Here is a 26,987-nt window from a genome sequence, read left to right on the forward strand (position 1 = left end):
GGGTGGAGTGTGAGTAGGACTATACAGGGTGGAGTGTGAGTAGGACTAGACTATACTATACTAGTAGACTATACAGGGTGGTGTGTAGGAGTAGGACTATAGGGTACAGGGTGGAGTGTGAGTAGGACTATACTATACTATACTAGTAGACTATACAGGGTGGAGTGTGAGTAGGACTATACAGGGTGGAGTGTGAGTAGGACTATACAGGGTGGAGTGTGAGTAGGACTATACAGGGTGGAGTGTGAGTAGGACTATACTATACTATACTAGTAGACTATACAGGGTGGAGTGTGAGTAGGACTATACAGGGTGGAGTGTGAGTAGGACTATACTATACTATACTAGTAGACTATACAGGGTGGAGTGTGAGTAGGACTATACAGGGTGGAGAGTGAGTAGGACTATACAGGGTGGAGTGTGAGTAGGACTATACAGGGTGGAGTGTGAGTAGGACTATACTACTATACTAGTAGACTATACAGGGTGGAGTGTGAGTAGGACTATACAGGGTGGAGAGTGAGTAGGACTATACAGGGTGGAGTGTGAGTAGGACTATACTATACTATACTAGTAGACTATACAGGGTGGAGTGTGAGTAGGACTATACAGGGTGGAGTGTGAGTACTATACTATACTAGTAGACTATACAGGGTGGAGTGTGAGTAGGACTATACAGGGTGGAGAGTGAGTAGGACTATACTATACTATACTAGTAGACTATACAGGGTGGAGTGTGAGTAGGACTATACAGGGTGGAGTGTGAGTAGGACTATACAGGGTGGAGTGTGAGTAGGACTATACAGGGTGGAGTGTGAGTAGGACTATACAGGGTGGAGTGTGAGTAGGACTATACAGGGTGGAGTGTGAGTAGGACTATACTATACTATACTAGTAGACTATACAGGGTGGAGTGTGAGTAGGACTATACAGGGTGGAGTGTGAGTAGGACTATACTATACTATACTAGTAGACTATACAGGGTGGAGAGTGAGTAGGACTATACTATACTATACTAGTAGACTATACAGGGTGGAGTGTGAGTAGGACTATACAGGGTGGAGAGACTATACAGGGTGGAGTGTGAGTAGGACTAGGACTAGTAGACTATACAGGGTGGAGTGTGAGTAGGACTATACAGGGTGGAGGGTGGTGAGTAGGACTATACAGGGTGGAGATTGAGTAGGACTATACTATACTATACTATTAGACTATACAGGTTGGAGAGTGAGTAGGACTATACAGGGTGGAGAGTGAGTAGGACTATACAGGGTGGAGTGTGAGTAGGACTATACTATACTATACTAGTAGACTATACAGGGTGGAGAGTGAGTAGGACTATACTATACTATACTATTAGACTATACAGGGTGGAGTGTGAGTAGGACTATACTATACTATACTAGTAGACTATACAGGGTGGAGAGTGAGTAGGACTATACAGGGTGGAGTGTGAGTAGGACTATACAGGGTGGAGTGTGAGTAGGACTATACTATACTATACTAGTAGACTATACAGGGTGGAGTGTGAGTAGGACTATACTATACTATACTATTAGACTATACAGGGTGGAGTGTGAGTAGGACTATACAGGGTGGAGTGTGAGTAGGACTATACAGGGTGGAGTGTGAGTAGGACTATACAGGGTGGAGTGTGAGTAGGACTATACAGGGTGGAGTGTGAGTAGGACTATACAGGGTGGAGTGTGAGTAGGACTATACAGTGCTTTATAGAATACTGTTATTCTGTAGGGGAATACAACAGAATAGTAGAACATACAACTAATGTGATCATCGTACACCTTTTAAAGCAAAGTCATCCCTAATGTGATTACATATACCTTCTAAAGCAGTCATCCTTTCCCACTCTTATTCTCTACTCACTTCTTGCTCTCTTCTCTCGTTCTCTCTCGGTCACCCTCTTCCTCACCCTCCTCCTCTCTTTCTCTTCTCTCTTTCTCTCTCTCACCCTCTTCCTCACCCTCCTCCTCTCTTTCTCTCTCTCGCCCTCTTCCTCACCCTCCTCCTCTCTTTCTCTTCTCTCTTTCTCTCTCTCGCCCTCAACCACACCATTCTCCACTCTCTCTCTCTCTCCCACTCTCTCTCCTCTCGTTCTCTCCTCTCTTCCTCCTCTCTCTTTCCCTTTCTCCACTTTGCTCCCTCCCTACTCCCCACTTTCCTCCTCCTCCCTCTCTACAGCGGAGTTGGAGAAGCAGAGAGGAGTGATGAGGCCTGTTGTGGCCGGGTCTGACGGTGGTGGTCCCAGCGGTGGCGTGAAGGCGGTGAACGGCACTCTGGGTAGGCCCAGTCTGGACGACAGCTATGCCTCTGCAGATGGACTCAAACGTACTGCGCTCAACTCATCACTGAGAGACCTAGCAGACACAGGTATGTACACACACACACGCACACAAACACACACACAAACACACACACACACACACATCCTGGACACCTGGGTGAAATACTTGGGCGAAATACTTTATGAGTGTTGGACTAGTAACCGAAAGGTTGCTAGTTCAAATCCCCCGAGCTGACAAGGTAAAAATCTGTCGTTCTGCCCCTGAACAAGGTAGTTAACCCACTGTTCCTCGGCCGTCATTGTAAATAAGAATTTGTTCTTAACTGACTTGCCTAGTTTTTAAAAAGTTCAATAAAATTGTTATAAATATAACCTTATCAAAAACAACCTTATGAATAGCTTTTCACTGGCAGTTTGTGTAATTGCTCACTTAAATATATCTAGACATCTACAATGTTGCATATCTTGTCTGTCATACATTCAGAGAAGAAATCAATAGAGTCCTCGACATGTGAAAACAAAGTGATTTGAAACAAACCGTTTGCAACAGAACAGTCATTCGGCAGGGCACTGTACAGACATTCTGCCTGAAGGTCAGAGCCAAGGCCTGCTGAGTTGTGAGGGAGTGAATTGTTAATTATAGATCAGGTCGTGCTCCACAGAAAGAGAGAGATGGCTAAGGAGCTGTTATTGCAGCAGGTTGACGTTTATAAATGGACTGAGTCTGGTCCTTGAGGCAGAACTGAGCGAATTTCCGTTAGATGGGCCAGTTGTTAAGTCAAAATTGGCTAGAAGAATGATGAATGGCATTTTATTTTCGTGACAAATCGCCATTTGGCAACCCAACCCTTATGGGATTAACTGACACAAAAGTGAACATTAGAATAATTCAGGTAATTAAATGACCTTCTTCTTCTTCCTGTGTTCTCTGCAGTGAACATCACATAAAGAGTGAAAAGAAATGATATATATTGTCACGTCCTTCCTTTTTTATGTCTCTATTTTAGTTTGGTCAGGGCGTGAGTATCTGGTAGTCTGTCTCCATAGGGTATATCTGGTGGAAATGTTTTGTGTTCTATGTTTTCTATTTCTATGTGTTTGGCCTGGTTCCCAATCAGAGGCAGCTGGCAATCATGGTCTCTGACTGAGAACCATACTTAGGCAGCCTGTTTTCCCACTATGAGTTGTGGGTAGTTGTTTTGTGTTTTGTGTGAGTACCTGACAGAACTGTTTCGTTTTGTTCTACTTTTGTTTTTGTTTCAGTGTTCCGGTTATAACATAATAAATAGTATTTTCTTTTACTACTCTAGGGATATAATTTTTCTTTCAATAACCTTAATGAAAGAATAATTATATCCCTAGAGTAGTAAAAAATATTCATATATAGATATATAAAATGAACAGAAGTCACTTGAATTCAGTCTGGCACAAAGAGAACATTCATGTGGGAGACAAGCCTATACAGACTCTATATTCACACGTGCCATTTAACACACAGAAGATGAATGTAATTTAATTATAGGTCGCCCCCTTAATTCTTTTATTTCAGGCTTTATCAAAATATTTTGCAAATGGAAATACACAATTGACAAGAAAACATTTCAGTTTCCCCTCATGACTATATAATACCAGGGTATATCTGGTGGTCTGTCTCCATAATACCAGGGTATATCTGGTGGTCTGTCTCCTCATGACTATATAATACCAGGGTATATGTGGTGGTCTGTCTCCTCATGACTACATAATACCAGGGTATATCTGGTGGTCTGTCTCCTCATGACTACATAATAACAGGGTATATCTGGTAGTCTGTCTCCATAATACCAGGGTATATCTGGTAGTCTGTCTCCATAATACCAGGGTATATCTGGTGGTCTGTCTCCTCAGCTACATAATACCAGGGTATATCTGGTGGTCTGTCTCCTCATGACTACATAATACCAGGGTATATCTGGTGGTCTGTCACCTCATGACTACATAATACCAGGGTATATCTGGTGGTCTGTCTCCTCATGACTACATAATACCAGGGTATATCTGGTGGTCTGTCTCCTCATGACTACATAATACCAGGGTATATCTGGTGGTCTGTCTCCTCTACATAATACCAGGGTATATCTGGTGGTCTGTCTCCTCATGACTACATAATACCAGGGTATATCTGGTGGTCTGTCTGTCAGGGTATATCTGGTGGTCTGTCTCCTCAGCTACATAATACCAGGGTATATCTGGTGGTCTGTCTCCTCATGACTACATAATACCAGGGTATATCTGGTGGTCTGTCTCCTCATGACTACATAATACCAGGGTATATCTGGTGGTCTGTCTACATAACCTACCATACCAGGGTATATCTGGTGGTCTGTCATAATACCAGGGTATATCTGGTGGTCTGTCTCCTCATGACTACATAATACCAGGGTATATCTGGTGGTCTGTCTCCTCATGACTACATAATACCAGGGTATATCTGGTGGTCTGTCTCCTCAGCTACATAATACCAGGGTATATCTGGTCTGTTTCCTCATGACTACATAATACCAGGGTATATCTGGTGGTCTGTCTCCATAATACCAGGGTATATCTGGTGGTCTGTCTCCTCAGCTACATAATACCAGGGTATATCTGGTGGTCTGTCTGACTACATAATACCAGGGTATATCTGGTGGTCTGTCTCCTCTACATAATACCAGGGTATATCTGGTCTGTCTCCTCATGACTACATAATACCTCCATAATACATAATACCAGGGTATATCTGGTGGTCTGTCTCCTCACTACATAATACCAGGGTATATCTGGTGGTCTGTCTCCTCATGACTACATAATACCAGGGTATATCTGGTGGTCTGTCTCCTCATGACTACATAATACCAGGGTATATCTGGTGGTCTGTCTCCTCAGCTACATAATACCAGGGTATATCTGGTGGTCTGTCTCCTCATGACTACATAATACCAGGGTATATCTGGTCTGTCTCCTCATGACTACATAATACCAGGGTATATCTGGTGGTCTGTCTCCTCATGACTACATAATACCAGGGTATATCTACCAGGGTATATCTGGTGGTCTGTCTCCTCACTACATAATACCAGGGTATATCTGGTCTGTCTCCTCATGACTACATAATACCAGGGTATATCTGGTGGTCTGTCTACATAATACCAGGGTATATCTGGTGGTCTGTCTCCTCATGACTACATAATACCAGGGTATATCTGGTGGTCTGTCTCCTCATGACTACATAATACCAGGGTATATCTGGTGGTCTGTCTCCTCAGGGTATATCTACATAATACCAGGGTATATCTGGTGGTCTGTCTCCTCATGACTACATAATACCAGGGTATATCTGGTGGTCTGTCTCCTCATGACTACATAATACCAGGGTATATCTGGTGGTCTGTCTCCTCATGACTACATAATACCAGGGTATATCTGGTGGTCTGTCTCCTCATGACTACATAATACCAGGGTATATCTGGTGGTCTGTCTCCTCATGACTACACAATACCAGGGTATATCTGGTGGTCTGTCTCCTCAGCTACATAATACCAGGGTATATCTGGTGGTTTGTCTCCTCATGACTACATAATACCAGGGTATATCTGTTGGTCTGTCTCCTCATGACTACATAATACCAGGGTATATCTGGTAGTCTGTCTCCATAATACCAGGGTATATCTGGTGGTCTGTCTCCTCATGACTACATAATACCAGGGTATATCTGGGGGTCTCTCTCCTCATGACTACATAATACCAGGGTATATCTGGTGGTCTGTCTCCTCATGACTACATAATACCAGGGTATATCTGGTGGTCTGTCTCCTCATACCAGGGACTACATAATACCAGGGTATATCTGGTGGTCTGTCTCCTCATGACTACATAATACCAGGGTATATCTGGTGGTCTGTCATGACTACATAATACCAGGGTATATCTCTCATCTACATAATACCAGGGTATATCTGGTGGTCTGTCTCTCCATAATACCAGGGTATATCTGGTGGTCTGTCTCCTCATGCTACATAATACCAGGGTATATCTGGTGGTCTGTCTCCTCATGCTACATAATACCAGGGTATATCTGGTGGTCTGTCTCCTCAGCTACATAATACCAGGGTATATCTGGTGGTCTGTCTCCATAATACCAGGGTATATCTGGTGGTCTGTCTCCTCTGACTACATAATACCAGGGTATATCTGGTGGTCTGTCTCCTCATGACTACATAATACCAGGGTATATCTGGTCTGTCTCCTCATGACTACATAATACCAGGGTATATCTGGTGGTCTGTCTCCATAATACCAGGGTATATCTGGTGGTCTGTCTCCTCAGCTACATAATACCAGGGTATATCTGGTGGTTTGTCTCCTCATGACTACATAATACCAGGGTATATCTGGTAGTCTGTCTCCATAATACGAGGGTATATCTGGTGGTCTGTCTCCATAATACCAGGGTATATCTGGTGGTCTGTCTCCTCAGCTACATAATACCAGGGTATATCTGGTGGTCTGTCTCCTCAGCTACATAATACCAGGGTATATCTGGTGGTCTGTCTCCTCAGCTACATAATACCAGGGTATATCTGGTAGTCTGTCTCCATAATACCAGGTATATCTGGTGGTCTGTCTACATAATACCAGGGTATATCTGGTCTGTCTCCTCATGACTACATAATACCAGGGTATATCTGGTGGACTGTCTCCTCAGCTACATAATACCAGGGTATATCTGGTGGTCTGTCTCCTCATGACTACATAATACCAGGGTATATCTGGTGGTCTATCTCCTCATGACTACATAATACCAGGGTATATCTGGTGGTCTGTCGCCTAATGACTACATAATACCAGGGTATATCTGGTGGTCTGTCCCCTAATGATTACATAATACCAGGGTATATCTGGTGGTCTGTCCCCTAATGACTACATAATACCAGGGTATATCTGGTGGTCTGTCTCCTCATGACTACATAATACCAGGGTATATCTGGTGGTCTGTCTCCATAATACCAGGGTATATCTGGTGGTCTGTCTCCTCATGACTGGTGGTCTGTCTCCTCATGACTCACATAATACCAGGGTATATCTGGTGGTCTGTCTCCATAATACCAGGGTATATCAGTCTGTCTCTACATAATACCAGGGTATATCTGGTGGTCTGTCTCCTCATGACTACATAATACCAGGGTATATCTGGTGGTCTGTCTCCTCATGACTACATAATACCAGGGTATATCTGGTGGTCTGTCTCCTCAGCTACATAATACCAGGGTATATCTGGTGGTCTGTCTCATGACTCATACCAGGGTATACTACATAATACCAGGGTATATCTGGTGGTCTGTCTCCTCATGACTACATAATACCAGGGTATATCTGGTCTGGTCTGTCTCTGTCCTCATGACTACATAATACCAGGGTATATCTGGTGGTCTGTCTCCTCATGACTACATAATACCAGGGTATATCTGGTGGTCTGTCTCCTCAGCTACATAATACCAGGGTATATCTGGTCTGTCTCCATAATACCTCTGGTGGTCTGTCTCTCTACATAATACCAGGGTATATCTGGTGGTCTGTCTCCTCATGACTACATAATACCAGGGTATATCTGGTGGTCTGTCTCCTCAGCTACATAATACCAGGGTATATCTGGTGGTCTGTCTCCTCAACTACATAATACCAGGGTATATCTGGTGGTCTGTCTCCTCATGACTACATAATACCAGGGTATATCTGGTGGTCTGTCTCCTCATGACTACATAATACCAGGGTATATCTGGTGGTCTGTCTCCTCAGCTACATAATACCAGGGTATATCTGGTCTGTTTCCTCATGACTACATAATACCAGGGTATATCTGGTGGTCTGTCTCCATAATACCAGGGTATATCTGGTGGTCTGTCTCCTCAGCTACATAATACCAGGGTATATCTGGTGGTTTGTCTCCTCATGACTACATAATACCAGGGTATATCTGTTGGTCTGTCTCCTCATGACTACATAATACCAGGGTATATCTGGTAGTCTGTCTCCATAATACCAGGGTATATCTGGTGGTCTGTCTCCTCATGACTACATAATACCAGGGTATATCTGGGGGTCTCTCTCCTCATGACTACATAATACCAGGGTATATCTGGTGGTCTGTCTCCTCATGACTACACAATACCAGGGTATATCTGGTGGTCTGTCTCCTCAGCTACATAATACCAGGGTATATCTGGTCTGTCTCCTCATGACTACATAATACCAGGGTATATCTGGTGGTCTGTCTCCTCAGCTACATAATACCAGGGTATATCTGGTGGTCTGTCTCCTCATGACTACATAATACCAGGGTATATCTGGTGGTCTGTCTCCTCATGACTACATAATACCAGGGTATATCTGGTGGTCTATCTACATAATACCAGGGTATATATGGTTGTCTGTCTCCTCATGGTTACATAATACCAGGGTATATCTGGTTGTCTGTCTACATAATTCCAGGGTATATCTGGTGATCTGTCTCCATAATACCAGGGTATATCTGGTGGTCTGTCTACATAATACCAGGGTATATCTGCTGGTCTGTCTCCTCATGACTACACAATACCAGGGTATATCTGGTGGTCTCTATTCATGACTACATAATACCAGGGTATATCTGGTGGTCTGCCTATTCATGACTACATAATACCAGGGTATATCTGGTGGTCTGTCTCCTCATGACTACATAATACCAGGGTATATCTGGTGGTCTGTCTCCTCATGACTACACGATACCAGGGTATATCTGATGGTCTGTCACCTCAGCTACATAATACCAGGGTATATCTGGTGGTCTGTCTCCTCAGCTACATAATACCAGGGTATATCTGGTGGTCTGTCTCCTCATGACTACATAATACCAGGGTATATCTGGTGGTCTGTCTCCTCATGGTTACATAATACCAGGGTATATCTGGTGGTCTATCTACATAATACCAGGGTATATATGGTTGTCTGTCTCCTCATGGTTACATAATACCAGGGTATATCTGGTTGTCTGTCTACATAATACCAGGGTATATCTGGTGATCTGTCTCCATAATACCAGGGTATATCTGGTGGTCTGTCTACATAATACCAGGGTATATCTGCTGGTCTGTCTCCTCATGACTACACAATACCAGGGTATATCTGGTGGTCTGCCTATTCATGACTACATAATACCAGGGTATATCTGGTGGTCTGTCTCCTCATGACTACATAATACCAGGGTATATCTGGTGGTCTGTCTCCTCATGACTACACGATACCAGGGTATATCTGATGGTCTGTCACCTCAGCTACATAATACCAGGGTATATCTGGTGGTCTGTCTCCTCATGACTACATAATACCAGGGTATATCTGATGGTCTGTCACCTCAGCTACATAATACCAGGGTATATCTGGTGGTCTGTATCCTCAGCTACATAATACCAGGGTGTATCTGGTGGTCTGTCTCCTCATGACTACATAATACCAGGGTATATCTGGTCTGTCTCCTCATGACTACATAATACCAGGGTTTATATGGTGGACTGTCTCCTCAGCTACATAATACCAGGGTATATCTGGTGGTCTGTCCCCTAATGATTACATAATACCAGGGTATATCTGGTGGTCTGTCCCCTAATGACTACATAATACCAGGGTATATCTGGTGGTCTGTCAGTCTGACTACACCAATACCAGGGTACACAATACCAGGGTATATCTGGTGGTCTGTCTCCTCATGACTACATAATACCAGGGTATATCTGGTGGTCTGTCTCCTCATGACTACATAATACCAGGGTACATCTGGTGGTCTGTCTCCTCATGACTACATGATACCAGGGTATATCTGATGGTCTGTCACCTCAGCTACATAATACCAGGGTATATCTGGTGGTCTGTCTCCTCAGCTACATAATACCAGGGTGTATCTGGTGGTCTGTCTCCTCATGACTACATAATACCAGGGTATATCTGGTCTGTCTCCTCATGACTACATAATACCAGGGTTTATATGGCGGTCTGTCTCCTCAGCTACATAATACCAGGGTATATCTGGTGGTCTGTCTCCTCATGACAGATATGACCCTGCTCTCCACCTGAAAGACTTAACTGCATTTATCAATACTCTGGAACAGCTCACAGACTGTCAGTGTGTCAAAGCTTGCTAAATTAGTTTCTGGAACTGTAGTTATCCACCTGCTGTCCCTACAGGAGAACTGTAGTTATCCACCTGCTGTCCTACAGGAGAACTGTAGTTATCCACCTGCTGTCCTACAGGAGAACTGTAGTTATCCACCTGCTGTCCTACAGGAGAACTGTAGTTATCCACCTGCTGTCCCAACAGGAGAACTGTAGTTATCCACCTGCTGTCCCAACAGGAGAACTGTAGTTATCCACCTGCTGTCCCAACAGGAGAACTGTAGTTATCCACCTGCTGTCCCTACAGGAGAACTGTAGTTATCCACCTGCTGTCCTACAGGAGAACTGTAGTTATCCACCTGCTGTCCCTACAGGAGAACTGTAGTTATCCACCTGCTGTCCCAACAGGAGAACTGTAGTTATCCACCTGCTGTCCCCAGTTACAGGAGAACTGTAGTTATCCACCTGCTGTCCCAACAGGAGAACTGTAGTTATCCACCTGCTGTCCCAACAGGAGAACTGTAGTTATCCACCTGCTGTCCCAACAGGAGAACTGTAGTTATCCACCTGCTGTCCCAACAGGAGAACTGTAGTTATCCACCTGCTGTCCCAACAGGAGAACTGTAGTTATCCACCTGCTGTCCAACAGGAGAACTGTAGTTATCCAACAGGAGAACTGTAGTTATCCACCTGCTGTCCCCAGGAGAACAGGAGTTATCCACCTGCTGTCCTACAGGAGAACTGTAGTTATCCACCTGCTGTCCCTACAGGAGAACTGTAGTTATCCACCTGCTGTCCCAACAGGAGAACTGTAGTTATCCACCTGCCCCAACAGGAGAACTGTAGTTATCCACCTGCTGTCCCAACAGGAGAACTGTAGTTATCCACCTGCTGTCCCAACAGGAGCACTGTAGTTATCCACCTGCTGTCCCAACAGGAGAACTGTAGTTATCCACCTGCTGTCCCAACAGGAGAACTGTAGTTATCCACCTGCTGTCCCAACAGGAGAACTGTAGTTATCCACCTGCTGTCCCTACAGGAGAACTGTAGTTATCCACCTGCTGTCCCAACAGGAGAACTGTAGTTATCCACCTGCTGTCCCAACAGGAGAACTGTAGTTATCCACCTGCTGTCCCAACAGGAGAACTGTAGTTATCCACCTGCTGTCCTACATGAGAACTGTAGTTATCCACCTGCTGTCCCAACAGGAGAACTGTAGTTATCCACCTGCTGTCCCAACAGGAGAACTGTAGTTATCCACCTGCTGTCCCAACAGGAGAACTGTAGTTATCCACCTGCTGTCCCAACAGGAGAACTGTAGTTATCCACCCTGTCCCAACAGGAGAACTGTAGTTATCCACCTGCTGTCCCAACAGGAGAACTGTAGTTATCCACCTGCTGTCCCAACAGGAGAACTGTAGTTATCCACCTGCTGTCCCAACAGGAGCACTGTAGTTATCCACCTGCTGTCCCAACAGGAGAACTGTACTTATCCACCTGCTGTCCTACAGGAGAACTGTAGTTATCCACCTGCTGTCCCAACAGGAGAACTGTAGTTATCCACCTGCTGTCCCAACAGGAGCACTGTAGTTATCCACCTGCTGTCCTACAGGAGAACTGTAGTTATCCACCTGCTGTCCCAACAGGAGAACTGTAGTTATCCACCTGCTGTCCCAGGAGAACAGGAGTTAACTGTAGTTATCCACCTGCTGTCCCAACAGGAGGAGTTATCCACCTGCTGTCCCCAGGAGAACTGTAGTTATCCACCTGCTGTCCCAACAGGAGAACTGTAGTTATCCACCTGCTGTCCCAACAGGAGAACTGTAGTTATCCACCTGCTGTCCCAACAGGAGAACTGTAGTTATCCACCTGCTGTCCCAACAACAGGAGGAGAACTGTAGTTATCCACCTGCTGTCCCAACAGGAGAACTGTAGTTATCCACCTGCTGTCCTACAGGAGAACTGTAGTTATCCACCTGCTGTCCTACAGGAGAACTGTAGTTATCCACCTGCTGTCCCAACAGGAGAACTGTAGTTATCCACCTGCTGTCCCAACAGGAGAACTGTAGTTATCCACCTGCTGTCCCAACAGGAGAACTGTAGTTATCCACCTGCTGTCCCAACAGGAGAACTGTAGTTATCCACCTGCTGTCCCAACAGGAGAACTGTAGTTATCCACCTGCTGTCCCAACAGGAGAACTGTAGTTATCCACCTGCTGTCCCTGTCCTACAGGAGAACTGTAGTTATCCACCTGCTGTCCCAACAGGAGAACTGTAGTTATCCACCTGCTGTCCTACAGGAGAACTGTAGTTATCCACCTGCTGTCCCTACAGGAGAACTGTAGTTATCCACCTGCTGTCCCAACAGGAGAACTGTAGTTATCCACCTGCTGTCCCTACAGGAGAACTGTAGTTATCCACCTGCTGTCCCAACAGGAGAACTGTAGTTATCCACCTGCTGTCCCAACAGGAGAACTGTAGTTATCCACCTGCTGTCCCAACAGGAGAACTGTAGTTATCCACCTGCTGTCCCAACAGGAGAACTGTAGTTATCCACCTGCTGTCCCAACAGGAGAACTGTAGTTATCCACCTGCTGTCCCAACAGAGAAGAGTTATCCACTGTACAGGAGAACTGTAGTTATCCACCTGCTGTCCCAACAGGAGAACTGTAGTTATCCACCTGCTGTCCCAACAGGAGAACTGTAGTTATCCACCTGCTGAACTGTAGTTATCCACCTGCCCAACAGGAGAACTGTAGTTATCCACCTGCTGTCCCTACAGGAGAACTGTAGTTATCCACCTGCTGTCCAACAGAGAGAGTTATCCACTGTGTCCCAACAGGAGAAGTTATCCACCTGCTGTCCCTGTAGTTATCCACAGGAGAACTGTAGTTATCCACCTGCTGTCCCAACAGGAGAACTGTAGTTATCCACCTGCTGTCCCTACAGGAGAACTGTAGTTATCCACCTGCTGTCCCAACAGGAGAACTGTAGTTATCCACCTGCTGTCCCAACAGGAGAACTGTAGTTATCCACCTGCTGTCCCAACAGGAGAACTGTAGTTATCCACCTGCTGTCCCCCTGTAGTTATCCACCTGCTGTCCCAACAGGAGAACTGTAGTTATCCACCTGCTGTCCTACAGGAGAACTGTAGTTATCCACCTGCTGTCCCAACAGGAGAACTGTAGTTATCCACCTGCTGTCCCAACAGGAGAACTGTAGTTATCCACCTGCTGTCCCAACAGGAGAACTGTAGTTATCCACCTGCTGTCCCAACAGGAGAACTGTAGTTATCCACCTGCTGTCCCAACAGGAGAACTGTAGTTATCCACCTGCTGTCCCAACAGGAGCACTGTAGTTATCCACCTGCTGTCCCAACAGGAGAACTGTAGTTATCCACCTGCTGTCCCAACAGGAGAACTGTAGTTATCCCTGCTGTCCCAACAGGAGAACTGTAGTTATCCACCTGCTGTCCCAACAGGAGAACTGTAGTTATCCACCTGCTGTCCTACAGGAGAACTGTAGTTATCCACCTGCTGTCCCTACTACAGGAGAACTGTAGTTATCCACCTGCTGTCCCTACAGGAGAACTGTAGTTATCCACCTGCTGTCCCAACAGGAGAACTGTAGTTATCCACCTGCTGTCCCAACAGGAGAACTGTAGTTATCCACCTGCTGTCCCAACAGGAGAACTGTAGTTATCCACCTGCTGTCCCAACAGGAGAACTGTAGTTATCCACCTGCTGTCCCAACAGGAGAACTGTAGTTATCCACCTGCTGTCCCAACAGGAGAACTGTAGTTATCCACCTGCTGTCCCAACAGGAGAACTGTAGTTATCCACCTGCTGTCCCAACAGGAGAACTGTAGTTATCCACCTGCTGTCCCAACAGGAGAACTAGTCACCTGCTGTCCCCTGTAGTTAACAGGAGAACTGTAGTTATCCACCTGCTGTCCCAACAGGAGAACTGTAGTTATCCACCTGCTGTCCCAACAGGAGAACTGTAGTTATCCACCTGCTGTCCCAACAGGAGAACTGTAGTTATCCACCTGCTGTCCCAACAGGAGAACTGTAGTTATCCACCTGCTGTCCCAACAGGAGAACTGTAGTTATCCACCCTGCTGTCCCAACAGGAGAACTGTAGTTATCCACCTGCTGTCCCAACAGGAGAACTGTAGTTATCCACCTGCTGTCCCAACAGGAGAACTGTAGTTATCCACCTGCTGTCCCAACAGGAGAACTGTAGTTATCCACCTGCTGTCCCAACAGGAGAACTGTAGTTATCCACCTGCTGTCCCAACAGGAGTTATCCACCTGCTGTCCCAACAGGAGAACTGTAGTTATCCACCTGCTGTCCCAACAGGAGAACTGTAGTTATCCACCTGCTGTCCCAACAGGAGAACTGTAGTTATCCACCTGCTGTCCCAACAGGAGAACTGTAGTTATCCACCTGCTGTCCCAGGAGAACTGTAGTTATCCACCTGCTGTCCCAACAGGAGAACTGTACAGGAGAACTTAGTTATCCACCTGCTGTCCCAACAGGAGAACTGTAGTTATCCACCTGCTGTCCCAACAGGAGAACTGTAGTTATCCACCTGCTGTCCCAACAGGAGAACTGTAGTTATCCACCTGCTGTCCCAACAGGAGAACTGTAGTTATCCACCTGCTGTCCCTACAGGAGAACTGTAGTTATCCACCTGCTGTCCCAACAGGAGAACTGTAGTTATCCACCTGCTGTCCTACAGGAGAACTGTAGTTATCCACCTGCTGTCCCAACAGGAGAACTGTAGTTATCCACCTGCTGTCCCAACAGGAGAACTGTAGTTATCCACCTGCTGTCCCAACAGGAGAACTGTAGTTATCCACCTGCTGTCCCAACAGGAGAACTGTAGTTATCCACCTGCTGCCCAACAGGAGAACTGTAGTTATCCACCTGCTGTCCCAACAGGAGAACTGTAGTTATCCACCTGCTGTCCCAACAGGAGAACTGTAGTTATCCACCTGCTGTCCCAACAGGAGAACTGTAGTTATCCACCTGCTGTCCCAACAGGAGAACTGTAGTTATCCACCTGCTGTCCCCCAACAGGAGAACTGTAGTTATCCACCTGCTGTCCCAACAGGAGAACTGTAGTTATCCACCTGCTGTCCCAACAGGAGAACTGTAGTTATCCACCTGCTGTCCTACAGGAGAACTGTAGTTATCCACCTGCTGTCCCTACAGGAGAACTGTAGTTATCCACCTGCTGTCCCAACCAGTTACAGGAGAACTGTAGTTATCCACCTGCTGTCCCAACAGGAGAACTGTAGTTATCCACCTGCTGTCCCAACAGGAGAACTGTAGTTATCCACCTGCTGTCCCAACAGGAGAACTGTAGTTATCCACCTGCTGTCCCAACAGGAGAACTGTAGTTATCCACCTGCTGTCCCAACAGGAGAACTGTAGTTATCCACCTGCTGTACCCAACAGGAGAACTGTAGTTATCCACCTGCTGTCCCAACAGGAGAACTGTAGTTATCCACCTGCTGTCCCAACAGGAGAACTGTAGTTATCCACCTGCTGTCCCAACAGGAGTCCCAACAGGAGAACTGTAGTTATCCACCTGCTGTCCAACAGGAGAACTGTAGTTATCCACCTGCTGTCCCAACAGGAGAACTGTAGTTATCCACCTGCTGTCCTACAGGAGAACTGTAGTTATCCACCTGCTGTCCTACAGGAGAACTGTAGTTATCCACCTGCTGTCCTACAGGAGAACTGTAGTTATCCACCTGCTGTCCCTACAGGAGAACTGTAGTTATCCACCTGCTGTCCCTACAGGAGAACTGTAGTTATCCACCTGCTGTCCTACAGGAGAACTGTAGTTATCCACCTGCTGTCCTACAGGAGAACTGTAGTTATCCACCTGCTGTCCCAACAGGAGAACTGTAGTTATCCACCTGCTGTCCCAACAGGAGAACTGTAGTTATCCACCTGCTGTCCCAACAGGAGAACTGTAGTTATCCACCTGCTGTCCCAACAGGAGAACTGTAGTTATCCACCTGCTGTCCCAACAGGAGAACTGTAGTTATCCACCTGCTGTCCCAACAGGAGAACTGTAGTTATCCACCTGCTGTCCCAACAGGAGAACTGTAGTTATCCACCTGCTCCCAACAGGTCCCAACAGGAGAACTGTAGTTATCCACCTGCTGTCCCAACAGGAGAACTGTAGTTATCCACCTGCTGTCCCAACAGGAGAACTGTAGTTATCCACCTGCTGTCCCAACAGGAGAACTGTAGTTTCCATCCACCTGAACTGTAGTTATCCCTGTCCCAACAGGGAGAACTGTAGTTATCCACCTGCTGTCCCAACAGGAGAACTGTAGTTATCCACCTGCTGTCCCAACAGGAGAACTGTAGTTATCCACCTGCTGTCCCAACAGGAGAACTGTAGTTATCCACCTGCTGTCCCAACAGGAGAACTGTAGTTATCCACCTGCTGTCCCAACAGGAGAACTGTAGTTATCCACCTGCTGTCCCAACCACCTGCTGTCCCAACAGGAGAACTGTAGTTATCCACCTGCTGTCCCAACAGGAGAACTGTAGTTATCCACCTGCTGTCCCAACAGGAGAACTGTAGTTATCCACCTGCTGTCCCAACAGGAGAACTGTAGTTATCCACCTGCTGTCCTGTAGTTACAGGAGAGAACTGTAGTTATCCACCTGCTGTCCCAACAGGAGAACTGTAGTTATCCACCTGCTGTCCCAACAGGAGAACTGTAGTTATCCACCTGCTGTCCCAACAGGAGAACTGTAGTTATCCACCTGCTGTCCCAACAGGAGAACTGTAGTTATCCACCTGCTGTCCCAACAGGAGAACTGTAGTTATCCACCTGCTGTCCCAACAGGAGAACTGTAGTTATCCACCTGCTGTCCCAACAGGAGAACTGTAGTTATCCACCTGCTGTCCCAACAGGAGAACTGTAGTTATCCACCTGCTGTCCCAACAGGAGAACTGTAGTTATCCACCTGCTGTCCCAACAGGAGAAGTTATCCACCTGTTATCCACCTGCTGTCCTGTAGTTATCCACCTGCTGTCCCAACAGGAGAACTGTAGTTATCCACCTCTGTCCCACAGGAGAACTGTAGTTATCCACCTGCTGTCCCAACAGGAGAACTGTAGTTATCCACCTGCTGTCCCAACAGGAGATCCACTGTACAGGAGAACTTATCCACCTGCTGTCCCTACAGGAGAACTGTAGTTATCCACCTGCTGTCCCAACAGGAGAACTGTAGTTATCCACCTGCTGTCCCAACAGGAGAACTGTAGTTATCCACCTGCTGTCCCAACAGGAGAACTAGTTATCCACCTGCTGTCCCAACAGGAGCACTGTAGTTATCCACCTGCTGTCCCAACAGGAGAACTGTACTTATCCACCTGCTGTCCTACAAGAGAACTGTAGTTATCCACCTGCTGTCCCAACAGGAGAACTGTAGTTATCCACCTGCTGTCCCAACAGGAGAACTGTAGTTATCCACCTGCTGTCCCAACAGGAGAACTGTAGTTATCCACCTGCTGTCCCAACAGGAGAACTGTAGTTATCCACCTGCTGTCCCAACAGGAGAACTGTAGTTATCCACCTGCTGTCCCAACAGGAGAACTGTAGTTATCCACCTGCTGTCCCAACAGGAGAACTGTAGTTATCCACCTGCTGTCCTACAGGAGAACTGTAGTTATCCACCTGCTGTCCTACAGGAGAACTGTAGTTATCCACCTGCTGTCCCAACAGGAGAACTGTAGTTATCCACCTGCTGTCCCAACAGGAGAACTGTAGTTATCCACCTGCTGTCCCAACAGGAGAACTGTAGTTATCCACCTGCTGTCCCAACAGGAGAACTGTAGTTATCCACCTGCTGTCCCTACAGGAGAACTGTAGTTATCCACCTGCTGTCCCAACAGGAGAACTGTAGTTATCCACCTGCTGTCCCAACAGGAGAAGGTTATCCAGTCCCAACAGGAGAACTGTAGTTATCCACCTGCTGTCCCAACAGGAGAACTGTAGTTATCCACCTGCTGTCCTACAGGAGAACTGTAGTTATCCACCTGCTGTCCCAACAGGAGAACTGTAGTTATCCACCTGCTGTCCCAACAGGAGAACTGTAGTTATCCACCTGCTGTCCCAACAGGAGAACTGTAGTTATCCACCTGCTGTCCCAACAGGAGAACTGTAGTTATCCACCTGCTGTCCCAACAGGAGAACTGTAGTTATCCACCTGCTGTCCACCTAGTTATCCACCTGCTGTCCCAACAGGAGAACTGTAGTTATCCACCTGCTGTCCCTACAGGAGAACTGTAGTTATCCACCTGCTGTCCCAACAGGAGAACTGTAGTTATCCACCTGCTGTCCCAACAGGAGAACTGTAGTTATCCACCTGCTGTCCCAACAGGAGAACTGTAGTTATCCACCTGCTGTCCCAACAGGAGAACTGTAGTTATCCACCTGCTGTCCCAACAGGAGAACTGTAGTTATCCACCTGCTGTCCCAACAGGAGAACTGTAGTTATCCACCTGCTGTCCCAACAGGAGAACTGTAGTTATCCACCTGCTGTCCTACAGGAGAACTGTAGTTATCCACCTGCTGTCCCAACAGGAGAACTGTAGTTATCCACCTGCTGTCCCTACAGGAGAACTGTAGTTATCCACCTGCTGTCCCAACAGGAGAACTGTAGTTATCCACCTGCTGTCCTACAGGAGAACTGTCCTACAGGAGAACTGTAGTTATCCACCTGCTGTCCCTACAGGAGAACTGTAGTTATCCACCTGCTGTCCCAACAGGAGAACTGTAGTTATCCACCTGCTGTCCCAACAGGAGAACTGTAGTTATCCACCTGCTGTCCCTACAGGAGAACTGTAGTTATCCACCTGCTGTCCCAACAGGAGAACTGTAGTTATCCACCTGCTGTCCCAACAGGAGAACTGTAGTTATCCACCTGCTGTCCAACAGGAGAACTGTAGTTATCCACCTGCTGTCCCAACAGGAGAACTGTAGTTATCCACCTGCTGTCCCAACAGGAGAACTGTAGTTATCCACCTGCTGTCCCAACAGGAGAACTGTAGTTATCCACCTGCTGTCCCAACAGGAGAACTGTAGTTATCCACCTGCTGTCCCAACAGGAGAACTGTAGTTATCCACCTGCTGTCCCAACAGGAGAACTGTAGTTATCCACCTGCTGTCCCAACAGGAGAACTGTAGTTATCCACCTGCTGTCCCAACAGGAGAACTGTGTAGTTATCCACCTGCTGTCCCAACAGGAGAACTGTAGTTATCCACCTGCTGTCCCAACAGGAGAACTGTAGTTATCCACCTGCTGTCCCAACAGGAGAACTGTAGTTATCCACAGGAGAACTGCTGTCCCAACAGGAGAACTGTAGTTATCCACCTGCTGTCCCAACAGGAGAACTGTAGTTATCCACCTGCTGTCCCAACAGGAGAACTGTAGTTATCCACCTGCTGTCCCAACAGGAGAACTGTAGTTATCCACCTGCTGTCCCAACAGGAGAACTGTAGTTATCCACCTGCTGTCCTACAGGAGAACTGTAGTTATCCACCAACAGGAGAACTGTGTCCTACAGGAGAACTGTAGTTATCCACCTGCTCCCAGGAGAACTGTAGTTATCCACCTGCTGTCCAACAGGAGAACTGTAGTTATCCACCCAACAGGAGAACTGTAGTTATCCACCTGCTGTCCCAACAGGAGAACTGTAGTTATCCACCTGCTGTCCCCAGGAGAACTGTAGTTATCCACCTGCTGTCCCAACAGGAGAACTGTAGTTATCCACCTGCTGTCCCAACAGGAGAACTGTAGTTATCCACCTGCTGTCCCAACAGGAGAACTGTAGTTATCCACCTGCTGTCCCAACAGGAGAACTGTAGTTATCCACCTGCTGTCCCAACAGGAGAAGGAGAACTGTAGTTATCCACCTGCTGTCCCTACAGGAGAACTGTAGTTATCCACCTGCTGTCCCAACAGGAGAACTGTAGTTATATCCACCTGCTGTCCCAACAGGAGAACTGTAGTTATCCACCTGCTGTCCCAACAGGAGAACTGTAGTTATCCACCTGCTGTCCCAACAGGAGAACTGTAGTTATCCACCTGCTGTCCCAACAGGAGAACTGTAGTTATCCACCTGCTGTCCCAACAGGAGAACTGTAGTTATCCACCTGCTGTCCCAACAGGAGAACTGTAGTTATCCAACAGGAGAACTGTAGTTATCCACCTGCTGTCCCAGGAGAACTGTAGTTATCCACCTGCTGTCCCAACAGGAGAAGAACTGTCCTACAGGAGAAGTTATCCACCTGCTGTCCCAACAGGAGAACTGTAGTTATCCACCTGCTGTCCAACAGGAGAACTGTAGTTATCCACCTGCTGTCCAACAGGAGAACTGTAGTTATCCACCTGCTGTCCCAACAGGAGAACTGTAGTTATCCACCTGCTGTCCCAGTTACAGGAGAACTGTAGTTATCCACCTGCTGTCCACAGGAGAACTGTAGTTATCCACCTGCTGTCCCAACAGGAGAACTGTAGTTATCCACCTGCTGTCCCAACAGGAGAACTGTAGTTATCCACCTGCTGTCCCAACAGGAGAACTGTAGTTATCCACCTGCTGTCCTACAGGAGAACTGTAGTTATCCACCTGCTGTCCCAACAGGAGAACTGTAGTTATCCACCTGCTGTCCCCTGTAGTTAACAGGAGAACTGTAGTTATCCACCTGCTGTCCCAACAGGAGAACTGTAGTTATCCACCTGCTGTCCCAACAGGAGAACTGTAGTTATCCACCTGCTGTCCCAACAGGAGAACTGTAGTTATCCACCTGCTGTCCCTACAGGAGAACTGTAGTTATCCACCTGCTGTCCCAACAGGAGAACTGTAGTTATCCACCTGCTGTCCCAACAGGAGAACTGTAGTTATCCACCTGCTGTCCCAACAGGAGAACTGTAGTTATCCACCTGCTGTCCCAACAGGAGAACTGTAGTTATCCACCTGCTGTCCTACAGGAGAACTGTAGTTATCCACCTGCTGTCCTACAGGAGAACTGTAGTTATCCACCTGCTGTCCTACAGGAGAACTGTAGTTATCCACCTGCTGTCCCAACAGGAGAACTGTAGTTATCCACCTGCTGTCCCTACAGGAGAACTGTAGTTATCCACCTGCTGTCCCAACAGGAGAACTGTAGTTATCCACCTGCTGTCCCAACAGGAGAACTGTAGTTATCCACCTGCTGTCCCTACAGGAGAACTGTAGTTATCCACCTGCTGTCCCAACAGGAGAACTGTAGTTATCCACCTGCTGTCCCAACAGGAGAACTGTAGTTATCCACCTGCTGTGTGTAGTTATCCACAGGAGAACTGTAGTTATCCACCTGCTGTCCCAACAGGAGAACTGTAGTTATCCACCTGCTGTTATCCACCCTGTCCCAACAGGAGAACTGTAGTTATCCACCTGCTGTCCCAACAGGAGAACTGTAGTTATCCACCTGCTGTCCCAACAGGAGAACTGTAGTTATCCACCTGCTGTCCCTACAGGAGAACTGTAGTTATCCACCTGCTGTCCCAACAGGAGAACTGTAGTTATCCACCTGCTGTCCCAACAGGAGAACTGTAGTTATCCACCTGCTGTCCCTGTTATCCACCTGCTGTCCAACAGGAGAACTGTAGTTATCCACCTGCTGTCCAACAGGAGAACTGTAGTTATCCACCTGCTGTCCCTACAGGAGAACTGTAGTTATCCACCTGCTGTCCCTACAGGAGAACTGTAGTTATCCACCTGCTGTCCCAACAGGAGAACTGTAGTTATCCACCTGCTGTCCCAACAGGAGAACTGTAGTTATCCACCTGCTGTCCTGTAGTTATCCAGGAGAACTGTAGTTATCCACCTGCTGTCCTACAGGAGAACTGTAGTTATCCACCTGCTGTCCTACAGGAGAACTGTAGTTATCCACCTGCTGTCCCAACAGGAGAACTGTAGTTATCCACCTGCTGTCCCAACAGGAGAACTGTAGTTATCCACCTGCTGTCCCAACAGGAGAACTGTAGTTATCCACCTGCTGTCCTACAGGAGAACTGTAGTTATCCACCTGCTGTCCCAACAGGAGAACTGTAGTTATCCACCTGCTGTCCCTACAGGAGAACTGTAGTTATCCACCTGCTGTCCTACAGGAGAACTGTAGTTATCCACCTGCTGTCCCTACAGGAGAACTGTAGTTATCCACCTGCTGTCCTACAGGAGAACTGTAGTTATCCACCTGCTGTCCTACAGGAGAACTGTAGTTATCCACCTGCTGTCCCAACAGGAGAACTGTAGTTATCCACCTGCTGTCCTACAGGAGTAGTTATCCAACAGGAGAACTGTAGTTATCCACCTGCTGTCCCAACAGGAGAACTGTAGTTATCCACCTGCTGTCCTACAGGAGAACTGTAGTTATCCACCTGCTGCTCCCAACAGGAGAACTGTAGTTATCCACCTGTCCCAACTGTTATCCACCTGCTGTCCCAACAGGAGAACTGTAGTTATCCACCTGCTGTCCCAACAGGAGAACTGTAGTTATCCACCTGCTGTCCCAACAGGAGAACTGTGTTATCCACCCTACAGGAGAACTGTAGTTATCCACCTGCTGTCCTACAGGAGAACTGTAGTTATCCACCTGCTGTCCAACAGGAGGAGATCCACTGTCCCAACAGGAGTGTAGTTATCCACCTGCTGTCCCAACAGGAGAACTGTAGTTATCCACCTGCTGTCCTACAGGAGAACTGTAGTTATCCACCTGCTGTCCTTCAGGAGAACTGTAGTTATCCACCTGCTGTCCTACAGGAGAACTGTAGTTATCCACCTGCTGTCCTACAGGAGAACTGTAGTTATCCACCTGCTGTCCTTCAGGAGAACTGTAGTTATCCACCTGCTGTCCTACAGGAGAACTGTAGTTATCCACCTGCTGTCCTACAGGAGAACTGTAGTTAGCCACCTACTGTCCTACAGGAGAACTGTAGTTATCCACCTACTGTCCTACAGGAGAACTGTAGTTATCCACCTACTGTCCTACAGGAGAACTGTAGTTATCCACCTACTGTCCTACAGGAGAACTGTAGTTATCCACCTACTGTCCTACAGGAGAACTGTAGTTATCCACCTACTGTCCTACAGGAGAACTGTAGTTATCCACCTGCTGTTCCTGTTTTCACTGACACAGCAACAATGTCTACATAACACCGTCTACATAACACCACAACATATGACTTTTGTTATTCCTTGGTGCAGGAAAGCGGGGCCGACGGAACAGTGTTGGCTCCCTGGACAGCACTATGGAAGTAAGTCTGCTAGTCTGGGGGTCAGTGTTGGTCTGCTAGTCTGATATAGAGGGGACAGGAGAAGGGGGAGGTCAGTGTTGGTCTGCTAGTCTGATATAGAAGGGACAGGAGAAGGGGGAGGTCAGTGTTGGTCTGCTAGTCTGATATAGAGGGGACAGGAGAAGGGGGGGTCAGTGTTGGTCTGCTAGTCTGATATAGAGGGGACAGGAGAAGGGGGGGGTCAGTGCTGGTCTGCTAGTCTTATATAGAGGGGACAGGAGAAGGGGGGGGTCAGTGTTGGTCTGCTAGTCTGATATAGAGGGGACAGGAGAAGGGGGGAGTCAGTGTTGGTCTGCTAGTCTGATATAGAGGGGACAGGAGAAGGGGGAGTCAGTGTTGGTCTGCTAGAAGGGGGGGTGTTCCTGCAATATGGCATGATGCTTCTGGATGTTTTCAATACCCTGCATGGTACTATTCACTACTGCTTGATATCGTGGTGGATTGAAAGGGCCTTACATGCATGTGTTTGCCTCACCAGTTGCTGATGGCAGTAACATAGACATGTCCTTTAAGCTGTTAACTTTATTGGTGTTATTTAGCATCTGTTGTCAGTGTCGGAGGTGTGTGTTCTGTCCTTATAATGATGAAATAAAAACAGCACTTTACTGACCTCCCCTCTGTCTCTCTCTCCTCTCTCACCTCTCTCTCCTCCTCTCTCTCCTCTCTCCCTCCTCCTCTCTGTCTCCTCTCTCTCCTCTCTCCCTCCTCTCTCTCCTCTCTCCCTCCCTCCCCTCTGTCTCTCTCTCCTCTCTCTCCTCTCTCCCTCCTCCCCTCTGTCTCCCCTCTCTCCTCTTTCCCTCCCCTCCGTCTCTCTTTCCTCTCTCTCCTCTCTCCTCCTCTCTGTCTCCTCTCTCTCCTCTCTCCCTCCTCCCCTCTGTCTCTCTCTTCCCCTCCTCTCTTTCTCTCCTCATCTCTCATCTCTCTCTTCCTATCCTTCTCTGGTCAGGGCTCCATCATTAACAGTCCCAGGACTCATCAGCGCCCCCACATGGCTGGGGGTGTAATGCCACCCGGCTGCTATGACATCCAAGACTACCGGCCTCACCACCCCATCCTGAGCCCCGGGACGGGAGTGGGGGGTGGGCCGGGGCTAAATCACAATACCGCTACTGGGACGACGGCACTGGGTCCCAGCAGTGGAGACCGAGGGGGGACGGGAGCCCTGGGGAGCGGGTCTGGAGGGGGAGGGGGCAGTGGAGGCTCCTTCCTTGGTTCCCTGTTCGGGAGCAAGCGCTCCAACACCAAGCCCCCTGGTCCTCTCCCCTCTCTCCCCCCTCTCCTCCCACCTGGGCTGCCACACTACCCTGCACCTGTCCCCCGCCCACCACCGGCGGCCCGCCCCCACACTCCCCCTCCGCCCTCAGCAACTCCGACCCAGGAGGGCCCTCCAAGATCCAGGCCCTGCACGCCCAGTACTGCCACAACAGTACCGCAGTGCAGCAGCCTCCTCCATCCTACTACCATCATCACCACCGCTACCACACCCAGACAGGGGCCGCTCCCAGCCAGCCCTCCTCCACCGCCCAGGGGGCCCCTGGGCCTCATACCATCCACAGGGGCCCCCTGGTTGGGGTCCCCAAGCGGCCGGGCCCCAGTCCTGCTCCCTCCCAGCTGCAGCAGCATGGTGTACAGGGTCAGGGGGGGTTCTATACCAACATGGGGGTTTCTATGGGGGTAGGCTGCCCCCCTCCACCCCTTTCTCCACATTCTCCTCACTCCCCGGGGCCCCCGACCCTCTACCACACACACTTCACTCACGGTCGAGGAGGAGGAGGAGGTGCCAAGCTCCCTCTTACTCTCTCGCGCTCGCAGCCCCACCCTCACGCCCACAACCATGTCCCTCATCTTACCGCTCATTCCCACAACCACAGCCCCCATCCCGGCCTTTCTCTCAGCCCCCATCTCGCCCAACACCCTCAGCACCAGACTCACTTCATCTTTGCCGCCCCGCCCCCACAGACCCCTTCCGCCCGGCACGTTCCACAGGCCGACACCCACAGCCACGCCCAGTACCTCCCGCTCTCCTCCATACCCCCTCCCCTCCACACTCCCCTTTACCCCCCTTCTTCCCCTCACACCCCGCTTACCCCTCTCTCCCCCTACACCCTCCAGCTCCAGCCGCCCAGCCAGCCGCCCAGCCACCCACCCCAGCTCCAGGGAGGGCAGCAGGGGTCTGGCGGGGGCAACAGCAGCACGGGGTCGGGCAGCACCACCAGCTCCAAGTCCAAGCCTATCAACCGCATCAGCACGGTGGTGTGAGTGTCAGGAGACGCAACAACCCTCCCAGACACCAGGGGGCACCGCTCGTCAGACTGAGGTCGTCAGACCAGGACAACTACAGGTTTAAGAGGGGCCACGTCCAGGTCATCCAATATGGCCGCCAGCGCTCTGGGAGAGGCAGGAAGAGGTGGGACTTGCTCAGGCTGTGTTACTTCCACCTCCGGTTTCCTCACAGATTCACATTCAGCTAGAGAGGAAGAGGAAGATACTAACTCACTGAAGAGGAAGATACTAACTCACTGAAGAGGAAGATACTAACTCACTGAAGAGGTAGAGAGGAAGAGGAAGATACTAACTCACTGAAGAGGTAGAGAGGAAGAGGAAGATACTAACTCACTGAAGAGGAAGATACTAACTCACTGAAGAGGAAGAGGAAGATACTAACTCACTGAAGAGGAAGATACTAACTCACTGAAGAGGTAGAGAGGAAGAGGAAGATACTAACTCACTGAAGAGGAAGAGAGGAAGAGGAAGATACTAACTCACTGAAGAGGAAGAGAGGAAGAGGAAGATACTAACTCACTGAAGAGGTAGAGAGGAAGAGGAAGATACTAACTCACTGAAGAGGAAGAGGAAGATACTAACTCACTGAAGAGGAAGAGAGGAAGAGGAAGATACTAACTCACTGAAGAGGAAGAGAGGAAGAGGAAGATGCTAACTCACTGAAGAGGAAGATACTAACTCACTGAAGAGGAAGAGGAAGATACTAACTCACTGAAGAGGAAGATACTAACTCACTGAAGAGGAAGAGAGGAAGAGGAAGATACTAACTCACTGAAGAGGAAGATACTAACTCACTGAAGAGGAAGAGGAAGATACTAACTCACTGAAGAGGAAGATACTAACTCACTGAAGAGGAAGAGAG

General features: G+C 48.1%; 1 protein-coding gene across 1 annotated transcript in view; it reads left to right on the forward strand.

Moving 5' to 3' along the window:
* LOC112238629 (IQ motif and SEC7 domain-containing protein 1-like) overlaps nucleotides 1-25,520 on the forward strand; it is a 61,673-nt gene extending 36,153 nt beyond the window's left edge. Inside the window, exons 11-13 of the mRNA XM_042303595.1 lie at nucleotides 2,200-2,388; nucleotides 23,754-23,803; nucleotides 24,789-25,520. Coding sequence (XP_042159529.1) covers nucleotides 2,200-2,388; nucleotides 23,754-23,803; nucleotides 24,789-25,520 — 971 coding nt within the window. The remainder of the gene's footprint in view (nucleotides 1-2,199; nucleotides 2,389-23,753; nucleotides 23,804-24,788) is intronic.
* Nucleotides 25,521-26,987: the final 1,467 nt, after the last annotated feature.

The sequence above is a fragment of the Oncorhynchus tshawytscha genome, linkage group LG22, assembly GCF_018296145.1.
Source record: "Oncorhynchus tshawytscha isolate Ot180627B linkage group LG22, Otsh_v2.0, whole genome shotgun sequence".
In the NCBI taxonomy this organism is placed as follows: domain Eukaryota; kingdom Metazoa; phylum Chordata; class Actinopteri; order Salmoniformes; family Salmonidae; genus Oncorhynchus; species Oncorhynchus tshawytscha.